This window comes from Liolophura sinensis, chromosome 12 (genome assembly GCF_032854445.1).
Source record: "Liolophura sinensis isolate JHLJ2023 chromosome 12, CUHK_Ljap_v2, whole genome shotgun sequence".
NCBI lineage: Eukaryota > Metazoa > Mollusca > Polyplacophora > Chitonida > Chitonidae > Liolophura > Liolophura sinensis.
Genome location: NC_088306.1, coordinates 24241203 through 24256157, shown reverse-complemented (window position 1 = coordinate 24256157; position 14955 = coordinate 24241203). Strand labels below are relative to the sequence as shown.

At 41.3% G+C, this 14955-nt stretch overlaps 1 protein-coding gene across 1 annotated transcript; it reads left to right on the top strand.

Annotated features, from left to right (window-relative positions):
• Positions 1 to 1989: 1989 nt before the first annotated feature.
• Positions 1990 to 8489, top strand: LOC135479658 (uncharacterized). The gene is made up of 4 exons (XM_064759554.1): positions 1990 to 2623; positions 5956 to 6140; positions 7085 to 7212; positions 8350 to 8489. Exons 1-4 carry the CDS (start codon positions 2071 to 2073, stop codon positions 8468 to 8470), a joined length of 987 nt encoding a protein of 328 aa, XP_064615624.1. The 5' UTR covers positions 1990 to 2070; the 3' UTR covers positions 8471 to 8489.
• Positions 8490 to 14955: the final 6466 nt, after the last annotated feature.

The following is a 14955-nucleotide window of genomic DNA, read 5'->3' as shown; positions in this document are numbered from 1 at the left end:
AAACTCCATATTGGCCCGTAAACGTGCAAAGGCGGAAGCTGCGAATGCCAGTCTGCAGTTAGCCATTGAAGAGGCAAAGCTTAGAAAGAAAGAAGCACCGGTCGTACACAAGGGACTTATTTGTGCTGCTGAATCCGCACTCGTCCAGGCTGAAATTAATGCTGAATTAGACCTCCTACACACATAGAAGTAAGTGGCGAAAATGGAGGCCGAATTCCAGGCCTTGCAGTTAAGCAGTATTTGCGACATGGAAACTGACGTGTTACCACATATAAACTTACCGTTAGAAGGTGAATCCATGTGCACAGATAGATATGTTGCAGGGCACAGCACACCTGCACTTAACAGAGATTACATTATGTTGGACGAAGAACAGATCACTCCAAAGCCAGAGCCACGCCCATCAACACAGCCAGACACCAGGCTTTCTCTATCGGATAAAGCGTCTGTGCCTGCAGAACAAGATACTCTTCACAACAAAAACATCAAACCAGGTTACCAATGTGTTTCCAGTGTTGTAGCTTCTCCCCATGGGACTATAGATAATAATATCCACACCAACTTTACCTCAACCCCTACCCAGTGCGAAGTGAAATAACATGTGTTATGAAATAACAGATCTAAATGTTACACCATTCGCTTCGGTAATGTTAAATATCTTCACATCGAAGCAACAGTTTTATCCGACTCATTCAACAGTGAACACAGAATTCATATGATATCTGTTGAAGAAAGATCTCCTTAGAACTTTGACGACAAACCCGAGACATTTGCAATTTCCATTTGGAAGTCCGGATTTCAGTGCATCACAGGTGTTACTGCTTCACAGGGGTGAAGGGATCGATTTGTTGGTCAAATGGCGTGCTCCCGAGTCACGCAGATACGCTGAAATCCGTTGGTGGGGCTGTTAGCGTTCACACACCTATTGGAAGATGTGGGATCGATTGGAAGAACGTTTTGGTGGCGTGGAATTGGCCGCGGCAGGTTTGAAATCCAAGCTCGACAACTTCCCTCGACTGAATAATAAAGAAAATAAAAGCTGTATGATTTGTCGGACATCCTTGGGAAATACGGTCAGTCAAGGAAGATCCCAAATACAGAGCTCTTTGAAGCTACTTTAATTCTTCGGCAGAGCTGTTTCACATTCTTTGTGAATTCATGGAAGAGCTGAGTAATGTGCGAAACGAACCCACTTTTGCATAGGAAAATATCGCATTGGCGAAACAAGAACGATCGCAACCAAGGCAAGTCTTCATCAGGAGGGAATTCCATTCCAAGAAGACCAACATTGACTAGTCAGCGTTAAGCGTCGCTAAGGCAACTCCTGTACGTGCGGTACACAAGACTAGTCGGTCTCAACTATTGTCGAACCTTTCGATCGAGACTTTTAGAAAATCGCCAAGAGTTTCTACAAGAAAACCGCATATGGTTCTGATGCTGAAAGTCAGCAGATCATGTGTCCATTAACTGTAATGAGGACATCTCCTGCTCCTTGTGTAACAGTGACAGGCATGCCAGCGTACTTCACGTCAAGTCAGATCGCCACCCACCTCAGAGAACGGCGGGGAGAAATCTTACAACACAACAGCAGCAAGTCCCAAGTGCACTCGGATATGCAGCTAAGGGTTTCATTTGATTTATTTGTGTATTTGATCGGTGTTTTACGCCGTATTCAAGAATATTTCACTTATACAACGGCGACCAGCATTATGGTGGGAGGAAACCGGGGAAGGGTTTCATGGCATATCATGTAGCAAGACATGACAAAGATTAACCCTAGTAATCATCCAGAGCTGTCTGTTGATGGATACGTATACTTAAGGTTTATAGCATGCAACATGACTCTACATGCTCTACTAGCAGATGTAGGACGAACTAATTATGCGCCGACAGGATCCCCATATCAAATTACAAGGATGTGATGTGTTCCTCATATCAAGTCACAAGCATGTAATGTGCTACAAAATAACTAAGGTTATATATCAAAGACTAAGTCTTATTTAGAGACACAGTTATACTCTCTGAGGCCTGAGCGTTGTCTGTCTTACAGCCTTGAACATACGCTGTTCAATGATGGGATTATTGGCCGCTTTAGTGATTGCTACCGTTACTCTGGTATTAGCTGAATTGCCAGAGAACGCCAACGATTACTTCTTACTCCAGCTGCATCGGGATCTTGTTACCATGAGAATGCAATTTTCTCAAATGGAACAGAAGTTCAACAAAAGCCAAGCCACGGTTAAGTCTCTAGAAGCTGAAGTAAGGCGTTTGAAAATGACGAAGACGAGACATCAGAAAGTGTCCCAAGGTACCTGTTCATTCTGCAAAACTCAGCTGGAAAATTTAGAAGCTGGACTTCTTATGGAGAAGTGGAGGTTTTCACGAGTGGACAAGGCTGTGGAGAAGATAAAAAATCGCTTGGGAACAGTAACACAACTGGCCAAGGATGTGGATTTCATCCAAAATCGTCTCCAGACGATGACTCAACTGGACCAGACTGTAGAATCGATCCAAGATCGTGTTCAGGAACTCACTCAGTGGACCGAGACTGTCGAATCCACCCAAGATGAAGTTCAAATTTACAAAACACGTCTAGAGGAGATAAAACGCGCACAACAGACACGTAAGCCATCTGTTTTATTTGCAAAGGAAATATTCGCCCCCAAAACAACTGACCACATATTAGATTTTTGTAAAAGACAGAAATGAAATTGTTGAAGACAACATATTTGTTATTCTATATTTCGGCGTAGAGATGATGCCATGTTAACAATATACAGAAAAATGAAATTTTTAGTCTAACCCCTGTAACTGAACCATGGGTGAAAAGCCTCCAAAGATTTATTGTATTCAAATAGCCACCCGTTAATACATATTATGTCTCATTTATCATCACCCACCCATGCAGCTGTCTCTCGGCAATGAGTCCCAATGCATCCTTTCTGTAACTCTTAAAGTTTACCCTTGTGCATTGCTATTTTGTTTCAGCTTTCTATCTTCTTAGCTTTTCTGTGAATGTGTGGCTCAGTTGCTTAGCGCGCTAGCGCAGCGTAATGAACCAGGAGTCTCTCACCAATGCGGTCGCTGTGAGTTCAAGTCCAGCTCATGCTGGCTTCCTCTCCGGCCGTACGTGGGAAGGCCTGGCAGCAAACTGCGGATGGTCATGGGTTTCCCCCTGGCTGTACGCGGTTTCCACCCACCATAATACTGGCCGCCGTCGTATAAGTGAAATATTCTTGAGTACGGCGTAAAGCACCAATCAAATAAATAAATAAATAAATTTCTGTGAATGTAATGTTTCATTTTCTCTTTTTCACTCTGCTGTGCATATATACTGTGTTTTTGCTGAGGATTGCATCGCCGAAATATAGAAGTCCAAATATGTTGACTTTAATATATAGGGTTGCGTTTGTTTTGTTTTAAATGTATTCCAAGCATGTTCGATTACATAACGAATAAATGGATAGAAAATCTACTCAGGAGTTCACACCATGGTGATTGATTAATGATGTGGCTCAGAGCTAAACTTCCAGTGTTGCTGTTGTCAATGTACCAAAGGGTATTTAACAAATAACTGTTAGTTTGTGAAATGGTTCACACTGATCGCACATTGCCATACATGTATCAACTCCAAAATCATCATAGCACAGGTCCTTAATCAAACGGTAATGCCGTGTTACCATAAAATGACGTTGTTATTTCATTATACATGTAGCTCGTGGCTGCACACAGATCAGAGTTCTGTATCATTCTTACCAGCTTAGCTTTGAGAAATACAGATCTGTACTCTTTCGTTTACTAACCTAGAACCTCGCCCTTCCGTGTGTGCTGTCCTCAACATGTTAAATCTGTACGCTACAAAGCATGTTTCCTGTAATCCTGTAATAATTCCTACCTCATATCACATAGTCATTAGTGAAAAATAAATGCTATAATAAATACACCATCTAATGGGCGATTGATATCGTGTTTAAGAGGGTCGACGTTAACTTCTGTGTTATTTATGAACAGAAAGGAGCTATAATCCACTATTATAAAAAAAAGTTGACCTTATTTTTGGGAAAAGCAACTGATTCCACCATACTAACGGAGTCATGTGATTCGAAAATGCCGGTTGACAAAGATCTTATACTGTCCAAGTGGAGGCGACGGTTACATTTTTGTTATTTGCGATGTTATTGTTATTTTTCTGAACAAGAAGATGGTATAAATTTAGAATTACTTTAATATCCCTGGACACCTCTTTTTGTGGCGAACAACTTTGGGAATTTAATGACAGCGTAGGTGACTGGACCGAGTTCCAGGTTAGTGAATGTAACGGTTCAGAGCAGTTAATGTAGAAGTTACGCTGGAAACATGTCCTACCAATCTCAGAGCTACATATAGGCTGCACAGTACCTCTGGTGTTACTGACTGTGCTATAGACAATATTTACAATAGTTACTGTACGACTGTACTGGGATCAGAAAACCCCAAAATCCACGTAGCTCTTTAGAGCTTTGTAACTAAGTATACTACCGCAGTTTATTTGGGACCGCTTGCGGACTCTCTCGTCACCACCGCCACTCCAATAAAAATTATTTATTTATTTCATTCTTTTTTTACGCCGTCCTTAAGCATATTTCACTTGTACGACGGTGCCCATCATTATGGTAGGAGGAAACCGGGCAGAGCCCGACGGACACGGCCATCCGCAGGTTGCTGTCAGACCTTCCGTACGGCCGGAGAGAAAGCCAGCTCATGCTAAACGGTCCCAACTAAACTGCTGTAGTATACTTAGTTACAAAACTCTAAAGAGCTACGTGGATTTTGGGGTTTTCTGATCCCTTACAACAGTCATCGTACAGTAACTATGGAGTTGAAATCTCACCGACCGCTTTGGTGAAAGGCTACTGGTCATTGCGCTACTCTGGTGGGCTACCCCTTCGGCCACAGAGGCCCCCTCCAACAAAAGCAAAAGGCACTGAAGACAGCCGGGCGCCATTCCAAAATTCTCATTATGGCGTAGTCCGAGTGCACTAACTGGTTGATAAGGAACATGCTGATACACCATATTCATGGCTGCTCAACCTCCAGTTGGAGACAAGCGTCATTGCTAAAATGATGGGACACAGGGGGTGGCCCGAATAACCACTCCTCTTACCTCTAAATCGTCTAATCCACGCCCTAACATCTCCCCTTCCCATCCCCACACAAAACTTTGTAATGATAACCCAAGAAAGTATCTTTTCGCGTGTCAAATGCCTCCAGTTCATGCTGCCGCCAGTGATCTCACATAGCCGCCATTTGCCACGTCGTTTGACCGGGTCACGTGAACACTTAATCCTCAACAGAGGTCGAAATACCTGGAATCCATAATTCGTAGTTTACGTTATTTAAGATAGTGCTCAATTATGGTACCTTGCGAAAATTTAGCACTGTTAGAAAAGTCAGCTTTTGGGCACGTTTCCAATAATGTAGTCAACCATTTTAAATACATGGTGGTCGTCTCAAAAAAAAAGGCAGTATCACATGGGGTCTGAAGGCATTTTACTCTTAAAACAATACTTTATTGGATTATCATAACAAAATTTTGTGTGACGGTTGGAAGGAGAGATGTTAGGACGAGAATTTCACCAGATAGAGATAAGAGTGGTTATTCGGGCGGCCACCTGTGTCCAACCATTTAAACAAGGGCGCTAAGCTGCACTTGGAAACGGTGTGGACTCGGAATGACGTCCTAGTCACGGAATGCTAGGTTTCGTCTGTTACCGGTAACATAGAATGTTGATTCATAAATATATATAAATATAAACATACGTCCATACGGATAGGCGGAGTTGCGCCATAAAGATTGGTTGATTGATCTATAGTCGTATAACGCAATACTCAACAATTTTTCACCTATATGTCGGCGGTTGTGAACATGTGAGGAAAACTCTGGGATGCTATTTTCTGTTATGTATTTCTTTGTAGGCTGGTATGTTCGTGGAGGTCGTGTGAACAAAGATGACGCTGTATCCCGCGCTGACTGCTCACCGGGATCCGTTGTGGAATGTAAATGTAGCAACGAATCAAAAGCGTGTGACGGTGTTGAAGTTCAAGGACGGAAATGCCTTGCTGCAAAAAGTGGTGATGGATATTACCGTTCTGGAATATGGGTAAATATGAACAAAAAACTACGGCATGGATGCTAAACCCAGGATATCGAAGATTGTGTAATAGTTGGCAAGTGCTCACACGCTGGCAGTGAACAATAGCTTCTGTAGATGCTTAAAACGTAGCTACTCAGACAGCCCCAAGAACCCAATATCGAAAGTAGAATTAGGTTAACACAGAGCCAAACTCTGCGCGTTACGTGCATGTGCCATTTATAACGGCAGTTTGTGACCTTGTTTCTTTTCAGAAGAAAAAAAATGTTTGACCAGAAAAGTATTATTATGTTTAAGCAATAATTGCTTAATTCGGAGACGTTGTCAGTATTTTGTGGATTTTACGCTGAACAAATGGTGTATACTTTTCGGCTGTATCTGTCACAGCCTAAACATTTTTAAATGCCTGGGCTGATTATAATAATGCGAAAGAACCAACAGTTTCAACGAACGCATTTTATCACATCCTATACTTTAATAGTTAACTGACAGAGTTAATACTGTCAACAATGATGGAGAAAGCCGTGGAAATATTCCAGGGCATGACTAACAAAGCCGTTTTGTATCTTCAACAGGCCAATACCGACATATCATTTCTCTCAAGAAAGCATTGAAAATATCATTACAACGTAACATGGTTCTTGCCGCGCAGCCTGGCCTTGCGTTGCCTTGACACCTAAAAACTTGGTGAACACATCTGAAATCCTGTTACTGAGCTAGTCTACAGTGATAAACTTTAAGAATATTTCGCGGACTACATTTTCTTTCCTTTAGCTAAGATTCGTTGATATCAGATGTACACATGTGTGATGTTAAGTTTACTCATGAAACACCAGTTCAAAATTTTACCAAGGACACTTATTTTCTTTTCGATTGACTGCCTTTTTTGTGAGTTCGCCAAATATCCTAGTCGTTGAATCGGTTTTTTTTTTTCAATTCTGTCACCCGTTCAGGCCAGGGCGACATGTGAGGAAAGTGGACGCTATCAAGTTATCAGGTCACCGGTTAATGGCTTTAACGGAAACCCCCTGGCTAAGTGCCCTCCAGGTACCCAGGTGACCAGGTGCTGGCTTCGTAACTGGTGAGTCACTATAACGGTTCTCAGTGTTACATGCGTGTTCGAAACCAGCCCTTGCAGAATCGGCTGCTGTTTTAAGTCAGCAGTGTCGTCTGGCATCCAGCCAACGTCGGTGATTTCTTCTGACAGCCGTAGTATACATATCATAGTCTACAGCAATGAGGGTGAAACCAGAGGTACAACGACTGTGCAAGAGCTTGCAAATGACCCCATGTAACGTATGAAATTTGACCTCATGTCGGTTTATCACAGCATAAAGGGTTTATTCTGATTGTGGATGTAATTCTTTCAAATTGCAAGTTACATATCCCATAACATCTTTTGATGTAGCTGATCGAGAAACAGTGAAAACTCTGTGTTGTCAATAAATAAATAAACAAATAAATAAATTGACATTTTACTGCAGGAAAATCCATGCATATTATAGGCTGTTTCATTTATTCAGTCGCCTATATTCAGATATCGGTATCTGTATAATTAGTCATGCTCGCTACCAAAATTGCCAAAATTAAGTGGCACCTAACATTACAAACTATATACATCGATATGTTGGAAGCCCATACTCTTGCAAAGAAAAAGAAGTTAGAACACGTTTTCTAATTGATAATGTTAAACCCCATATGCCTTGTTTTGACACCAAGAACCCATTGCCTCTGATGATGCGACTGGATCAAGCAAACAGACTACAAAACACATTTCTTTTATTATCATGCTGCCTCAAATGAGTTTTAAAATTTCGAATTCGTTTTTTTTAATAGTGGAAATCAGCTTGATGCAGGCAGCTGGATTACTTAACCGTATGTAAACAATATCGATTCCAGTCAAACATACTGCAGGTTGAACTTTCACTTTCTCTGCTTCATGTACTTTCTTTTTCGAATGAACCTTTGCAAATTGAGCGGAAATGACCCTAGGACAGAATTTCCATAAAATCTTCCTTTATTTCTACGTTTCCTCCGCCACGATATGGCAGAGATAATGCAGAAGTGGCGTTAAGCCATAATCGTTCATCGCCACGGTATGGCTGAAATATTGCCGATGTGGCGTTAAGCCATAATCATTCATTCATTCATAATCGTTCATTCATTCATTCATTCATTCATTCATTCTACGTTTCGTTTGTTTGTGGCTCTGTTACAGGTGGATGCATGAGAAATACATAGGCACAATTAAAGATAGTGCTAATAATACCTGCAAACCAGAGCCCGGCTGTGAAAAACGGAAAACTTGCATTATTCATGCATTGTGTAAGACGAAATAAAGGCATGTAGGTCTAACTGTTGTATTGGTTGATGTGTTGTTTTTTTTTTTAAATCGTAAGACGCTAAGAATGAGTGTATTTCCTTAGAAAGGGTAAAACACGTCTTTAAATAAAACCAAATAATTATTCTCACCCAACGTTATCAGAAAAAAATGTAAGATAGAGTGTTAATTTTTGTCTGGCATCACTTTATGCGATTCTGTTGAGCGTGGCATTGTTCAAGAAATCTGCCCCTAATATTTATGCTAAGTAAATACATCGTACGTTACGTTCCACTACATCCTATTACAACCTATTACAACCCCGATAGCTTAGTTATTTGAGCGTCCGCATGCCTAGATCCAGGGTCAATTCTGGGTCGGGTCATACCTAAAACTTCAAGGCATAAAGGGGATTAAGTGCAACGACTAGTTGACCTGATGTCAGTATAATGGCTCGGGCGGGCCCTTTTACTTGTCTTCGGTAAGTTGTCTCAGTGAAGCAGCACTAGATAAAAGGACGGTGGAAATCCGTCCTGCAACAAGGAGGCACATTACATACACTTAAAGGAAAAATTAATAAGTACGACGTTAACCCCAAGAACTCACTCCCTCACCATTAAAACCTCATTCATCAGAAGACGGTCACATGGTATTTTTTACTACAGTATTGACGTCTACACTTCAGTGAACATCCAAATCACCACTGAAGCTGTCAACTGGGGAATATCCTAAGTTAAATTCCCAAAGCAAGTTCCATTTAAAAAAGTAGCGTGGAAGTCTCTTAAAGATTTATAATGTTAAACGGAAGATAATTACCTGGAAGCAGAAGTAGCCGTGTTCAATGCACGAAATTCATAACATACTCCAAAACACAAAAGGTACAAATAATTACCGAGTCTAAAATATCTTGCCATAAAACAAGAAAAAGTGTAAAAGTATCTCAGTTATACTTCTATAGCAGTTGTTAATATACAAGCTTGCGGTGATGTTAAAACCGCCCCGTGTTTGTGAATCCATAACTCAGGGTTAAGCGGGATTAGATTTGGAGACTTGCAAATAACTTCGCCACGAACTTTCACGTAATGATTATTAGTAGTAATTAATGGCCGGGATAGAATATCTAGAATGTCTGGCAGTCGAGTTCTGACCACGGGCTATACCGACCGATGTTCCTCGCACTGAATAACATCGCTACCTTGGGTAAGTGAACAGTTGGAATCAAAGCGCTAATGCATTGGTTTGTTCCTAGCTGGTTGTGCTGATAAACCAATGTCTGTTTCGACGATAAACGTAGTAATCATCCTCTTTAATCGTTTTGACTCTTGGAGTTGAATAATTGTCGATGGGTAAGCGGATGAAATATGACTTACTCTGTCCGGAGCAATTTCTCCATGGAATGCTTGTCTCCAATACCGATGTAAGAAACTGTATAAGTGTATTAGCTGAACCCCAAACGGAGAAATCTTTCTAATAAATTTCCGCATGTAAACAGAAAGACTTCTTGTCAATTTCGACAGTCTTCCAAAAAAGCTTTATCGCCTAATAACAAATCGTCTATATGATCCACAGCCTGTCCTCCAGGAGGCACTCACTAAACGATATATTTACGATCTACCAGCTTTAAACAACTGACATATGTAACAAAGGCATTGAAAGATATTGACCAACATTCCCTGGATTTAAATAAAACCAGACATCTTACCTGGACCTGGATCACGCAGACTGTACGAGATGAAGGATAGATACATTTAATTTTGACATTGTAAAGTGTCCTTACCCGGACAGCATTATACCGAAGGGTCCTGCATTGCATGTACATGTCTGAACTTACAGCATTTGTAAGAAGTAACTGTAAGCTCAGGGGTTACACCTTTGTAGAGGGCGCTTTGTGGGTAACCTCTGGAAGTAGTTCGGAGGAAACCCACTACCATCCGCAGGTTGCTGGTAGACCTTCCCACGTTCGGCCGCAGAGGAATATAGCATGGGCTGGTCTTTATTTCACAGCGACCGCACTGGTGAGAAGTTCCTGGGCCATTACGTCGTGCTGACACGCCAAGTTCCTCGGCCACTGAGGCCCCTCATTCCCTCGCGAGGAACTGGGTGGGGTAGCTCGGCTTTGGAAGATAAGAGATGAGAGAATTCACGGCATTGCCAACCTGATATTTGGTCTGAACCTGTTTAAGATATTCTCTGTCGTCATTTCCTTCCCTTCCTCACTCTGAATCCTTCAGTGATGGCTTCAGGTACACGCATTCCTCTAAGAATGCGTGTACCTGAATAGTCAGAAGCGTTAATATGATTCCTATACATGACACCGGACCGGATAGCACAGTTGGTAGAGCGTCCTCTTCGGGACCGGTAGATCTAGGGTCAATCCTTGATCGAGTCACACCTAAGACTTTAAAAGAGGAAGGGGATAGTTCAACGACTGGTTGACCTGTATCAGTATAATGGCTCGGGCGGGGCCACTTACTTGCCTTCGGTAATCGTCTCAGTGAAGCAGCACTAAATAAAAGAGCGGTGGAAATTCGTCCTGTAACAAGGAGGAACATTACACGTCCTTCGTCGTCATATGACTGAAAAATTGTTGAGTACGACGTTAAACCCCAAGCATGTATACAGGAAAATGATTAGAAAACTAGAAGCTTCAGTATTTACTAACTAATCTAGAGTTAAGTTTCTGTGTTATGAAAGCATCTTGCTCAAGTATATCCTGGGTGTGTGTCGTCAAAATTCATCAAATCAAGCTTAATCTTTGCAAACCATGAAGCAGAATAGATGCGACGGGTAGCATGCGACGGGTAACAAAGAACAGATCTGTAAATGCAGTCAGGGAGTGGCTGTAATGCGATATTCTTACGCCTTCTTCGTGGTCTCCACGCACTCATCGGGTGACTAAGACCAGACTAAGGAATTAGATTTTTATTACTGAGTAAAGAGCTATTAAATCATGGCAATGTCCAAGTAGTTATACGCGAGGCCCAATATTATTTTTACTCTGTAACAATGATCAAAGTCTAATTCTCCTCTTATATAAATATGCTATATGCAAAAACAATACTTTTCGCTGATGATACATGTTTGCATCTCGACGATGCTGACCTATTCAACCTGATACATGTTATGAAAAGCGCAATAAAGTATGATATGTGATATAAATCTGGAAAAATCTAAACTGACGATAATCCAGCCAACAAGATCTACGATAAGATCAAGTAAAATCGCATGTAAATTCTGTTGATATTACCTGGCTTAACTGGACAAGGCGACTACCGACCGAGGGAGGGTTTTCACAGTACGTGTGTCTTGAAGTTATACACACTGCCTTCGTCAATTTTGGTTTAGTTGATACGTATTCATATTTTGTTTCACAAATTGTGTGTTCAGGCTATGTATTTTTGGAGTTACTGTTCAAGCTGGTGAAGGTTGATATCAGAAAGACGACCGCGTCTGTGTCACCGTATGGCTACCTCAAAACTATCAGCAAGGTCAGGAGTGCTTATTTCAGCATGTGGATCGCAACGACACCAAACAGTCTTACATTTAGCGGGGCGGGATAAATTCGTCGCCTATATCGACCAGCTCCTCGTCTTCGGTTTCAGCTCGGAAGAGTATGACTTGAACTCAACAGCTTTAGGCTTATTCTGGATATTCGATATTACTTCACCCCATGTTACAGTTACGACAAGTGAATTAAAGCGTACGACTATCGCATTACCAAGGACAAGATTTGTTATAGGTAGGTAGACTCGCTCGCCCGCCTGGAGGGAACGGCACTTCCATCCCGTCAGGCTTTCGACAGTGGTCTTACCCACGAAGCGAGTAAAATACTGTAAAAGACGTACAGCATACAGAATATATCCAAAGCAGTGACGACAGCGTAAACACATGGCATATGTTCACACGTAACCGGTGAAATATGGACTCTTGTCAGTTTACCTCAGTCAGGGTTTTATTCTAACTATTCATGTAAATGCATAAATAGTAGCTATTTACACGTCCCCTTGACCATGGCTTAAGCAGAAGTAGGTAAAAAAAATATGCAGCGATGTACGACGTTATGCCCCAGCCATACATACATGTGTATGCGTTATAAACATGTCCACAAATGCAACAGCCTTTTATCACCTCGACGAGGTACTCTCGGAATAGGGTTTATATGTTCTAGCAGAATTTCCTCAGAACTGTAAGATAAAATACCAATTTACCGTTTCATGGAGCATTATAAGTTTGAAATTTTACACACGTATATTCAAATTTTGTATGGAGGCGGGACAGTTTCTGTCAGTGACTAATGCAAATTTGTAAACAAATTAATGACGAATTTATCACACACAGGCCTAATGAAGGTATTCTGGTCAACCCCCCACCCCCACCTTTTTGTTTTTGACACAGTCGTGTGGAATACTTTAATTCCTCTCTTGATTTTAAACATAATGCTTTGGAATTTTACACTCAGGTACCTGAACACTTAGTGTAAAACAAAAAAAAACAACAACATATTTTTGTTAATATCTCTATGATTTTAACCATATTAGTGAAGAATATTTAAGATGTTTTCAAAACTTCAATTTTTTACTGTAAGTGTTCAGTCAGAAAAATCTAAGACGAATATTGAAATTGTGTGGGATATTTGACTTATAACTCCCTTTACGAAAATCTAAAATAGGTACCGGTGAGGCCTAAATAAGTATATTAATAAACAAGTAAATAAACACATAAAAGTGAAAGTATTATTTTTTTCAGCTTCCCGTCAGATGAATGTTTCAGGGTGTTGGCTTGGGTGATCAGAGCGTTGCATTTTGTAATAATCTTGAAAATCTGGAGAAAAATCTTCAGTGGTAATCTGTATCCTTCAAGTACAAGTACAGCGTTTTCCAATAGATCATCTGTCACAAAAAATTTGTTAGAACTCATAAGGTGTGAGTCGTGGGTTTCGTTTTGGTGTCATGAGAACTGGTACAAAGTCAGCATTCTACGGCACTAGACATGATGTGCGCTTCTTAAAATTGTTTGTTTCCTTTTTGGTTTGGGGTTTTCTATTTGCTTGACATGGGACACCAGAGTTTCACCAGGGCTCCATTCATCCAGATCATAGGCCCTAACTACTCGTATTCGGCTGAAGAAGTGAAGCGCCATTTTCGTCGGTATCCTTTCCGACCTCCTCACCATCACCATTGGCAACTTCGGGCTCTTCTCTTCACACTATCTGCCAGAAGCCACAACAGCTGCCAACACATAGCTCACAATTGGTCAATCTTTTAAGACTCATCTGTGGAACATGAAACGAGCGACTCCAGAGAACTTCTGTCTCTCGTCTCACTATAAATAAGTAAAACATTCCTGGGCTCCCTCATCAGTTTCCGAACTTGGTCTGTTGTTTCATAAAAATAACTGCCCACAAAATGTCATCAGAATTTTACGATATTTGCAGCCGTTATCGCATGGAAATCAACGACAAACGACAATCTGCAAATTCCTTCCATATGCAAAACTAAGCCGTCTTTTGTGCAAAACTGATTTGAGGTTTTGCATAAATCCTTATAGGGGGGCTACCGTAGGCCTATACATCTACAAAAAACAAGAGAGGGGGTGGAGGAGGCGGGGAAAGAGAAGTCAGTATTTTCAGTTTTATTGTCTTTTTCATTAATAAAAGAAAACAGATTGGTTTCGTGTTAACTGTAATTACATAAATTGTGCCAAGTGAAAATCTTCTTACAGATGATTGTCGCGATGGAAGCATTTGTTCCCTGTAACTCTTATTCTCGAGGTGTATGATTATTTTAGCCTCAGGAATATTAGCTGGGTCTTTCGTCAAAACAATGTGTGGAGTCCTTTTCTTTGATAAATGGTTTCTTAGAAGTATCGTTGACCTATTTTCAGAAAATCACCGCTCTTTTCAGGTCAGCCAGTGTCTATTTGCCTTTTTGGCGTTTTACGTACCACAAATGTACCGAAGCAAGTATTGCTCATGGACTACACTTTGATATACCTGATAATGATGAACTGTTGCCGACCAAAGACGTCCACCCATGTAGTGAAAACGTGTGTGCACACGCCAGTATTACTCACACATTGGCATTCTTAGTTTCCGGGTAACATCTGTTTAACCATTCACGAACTTTATTTTTTCCAACCCTCAAGTGTATATCTAATGGATTTCGCGAGAGGTTTCAGCAGATGCTGCATTAGGTGCCACGAAAGCATTGTTTATCGGCGCCTCACAGATTACACGATGGCATTCTTTATGTTCCATCACAAAACGAAGATGGCTCAGTTGGTTAGCGCGCTAGCGCAGCGTAATGACCCATGAGCCTCTCACCAATGTGGTCGCTGTGAGTTCAAGTCTAGCTCACGCTGGCTTCCTCTCCGGCCGTACGTGGGAAGGTTTGGCAGCAACCTGCGGATGGTCGTGGGTTTCCCCTGGGCTCTGCCCGGTTTACACCCACCATAATGGTGGCCGCCGTCGTATAAGTGAAATATTCTTGAGTACGAAGTAAAACA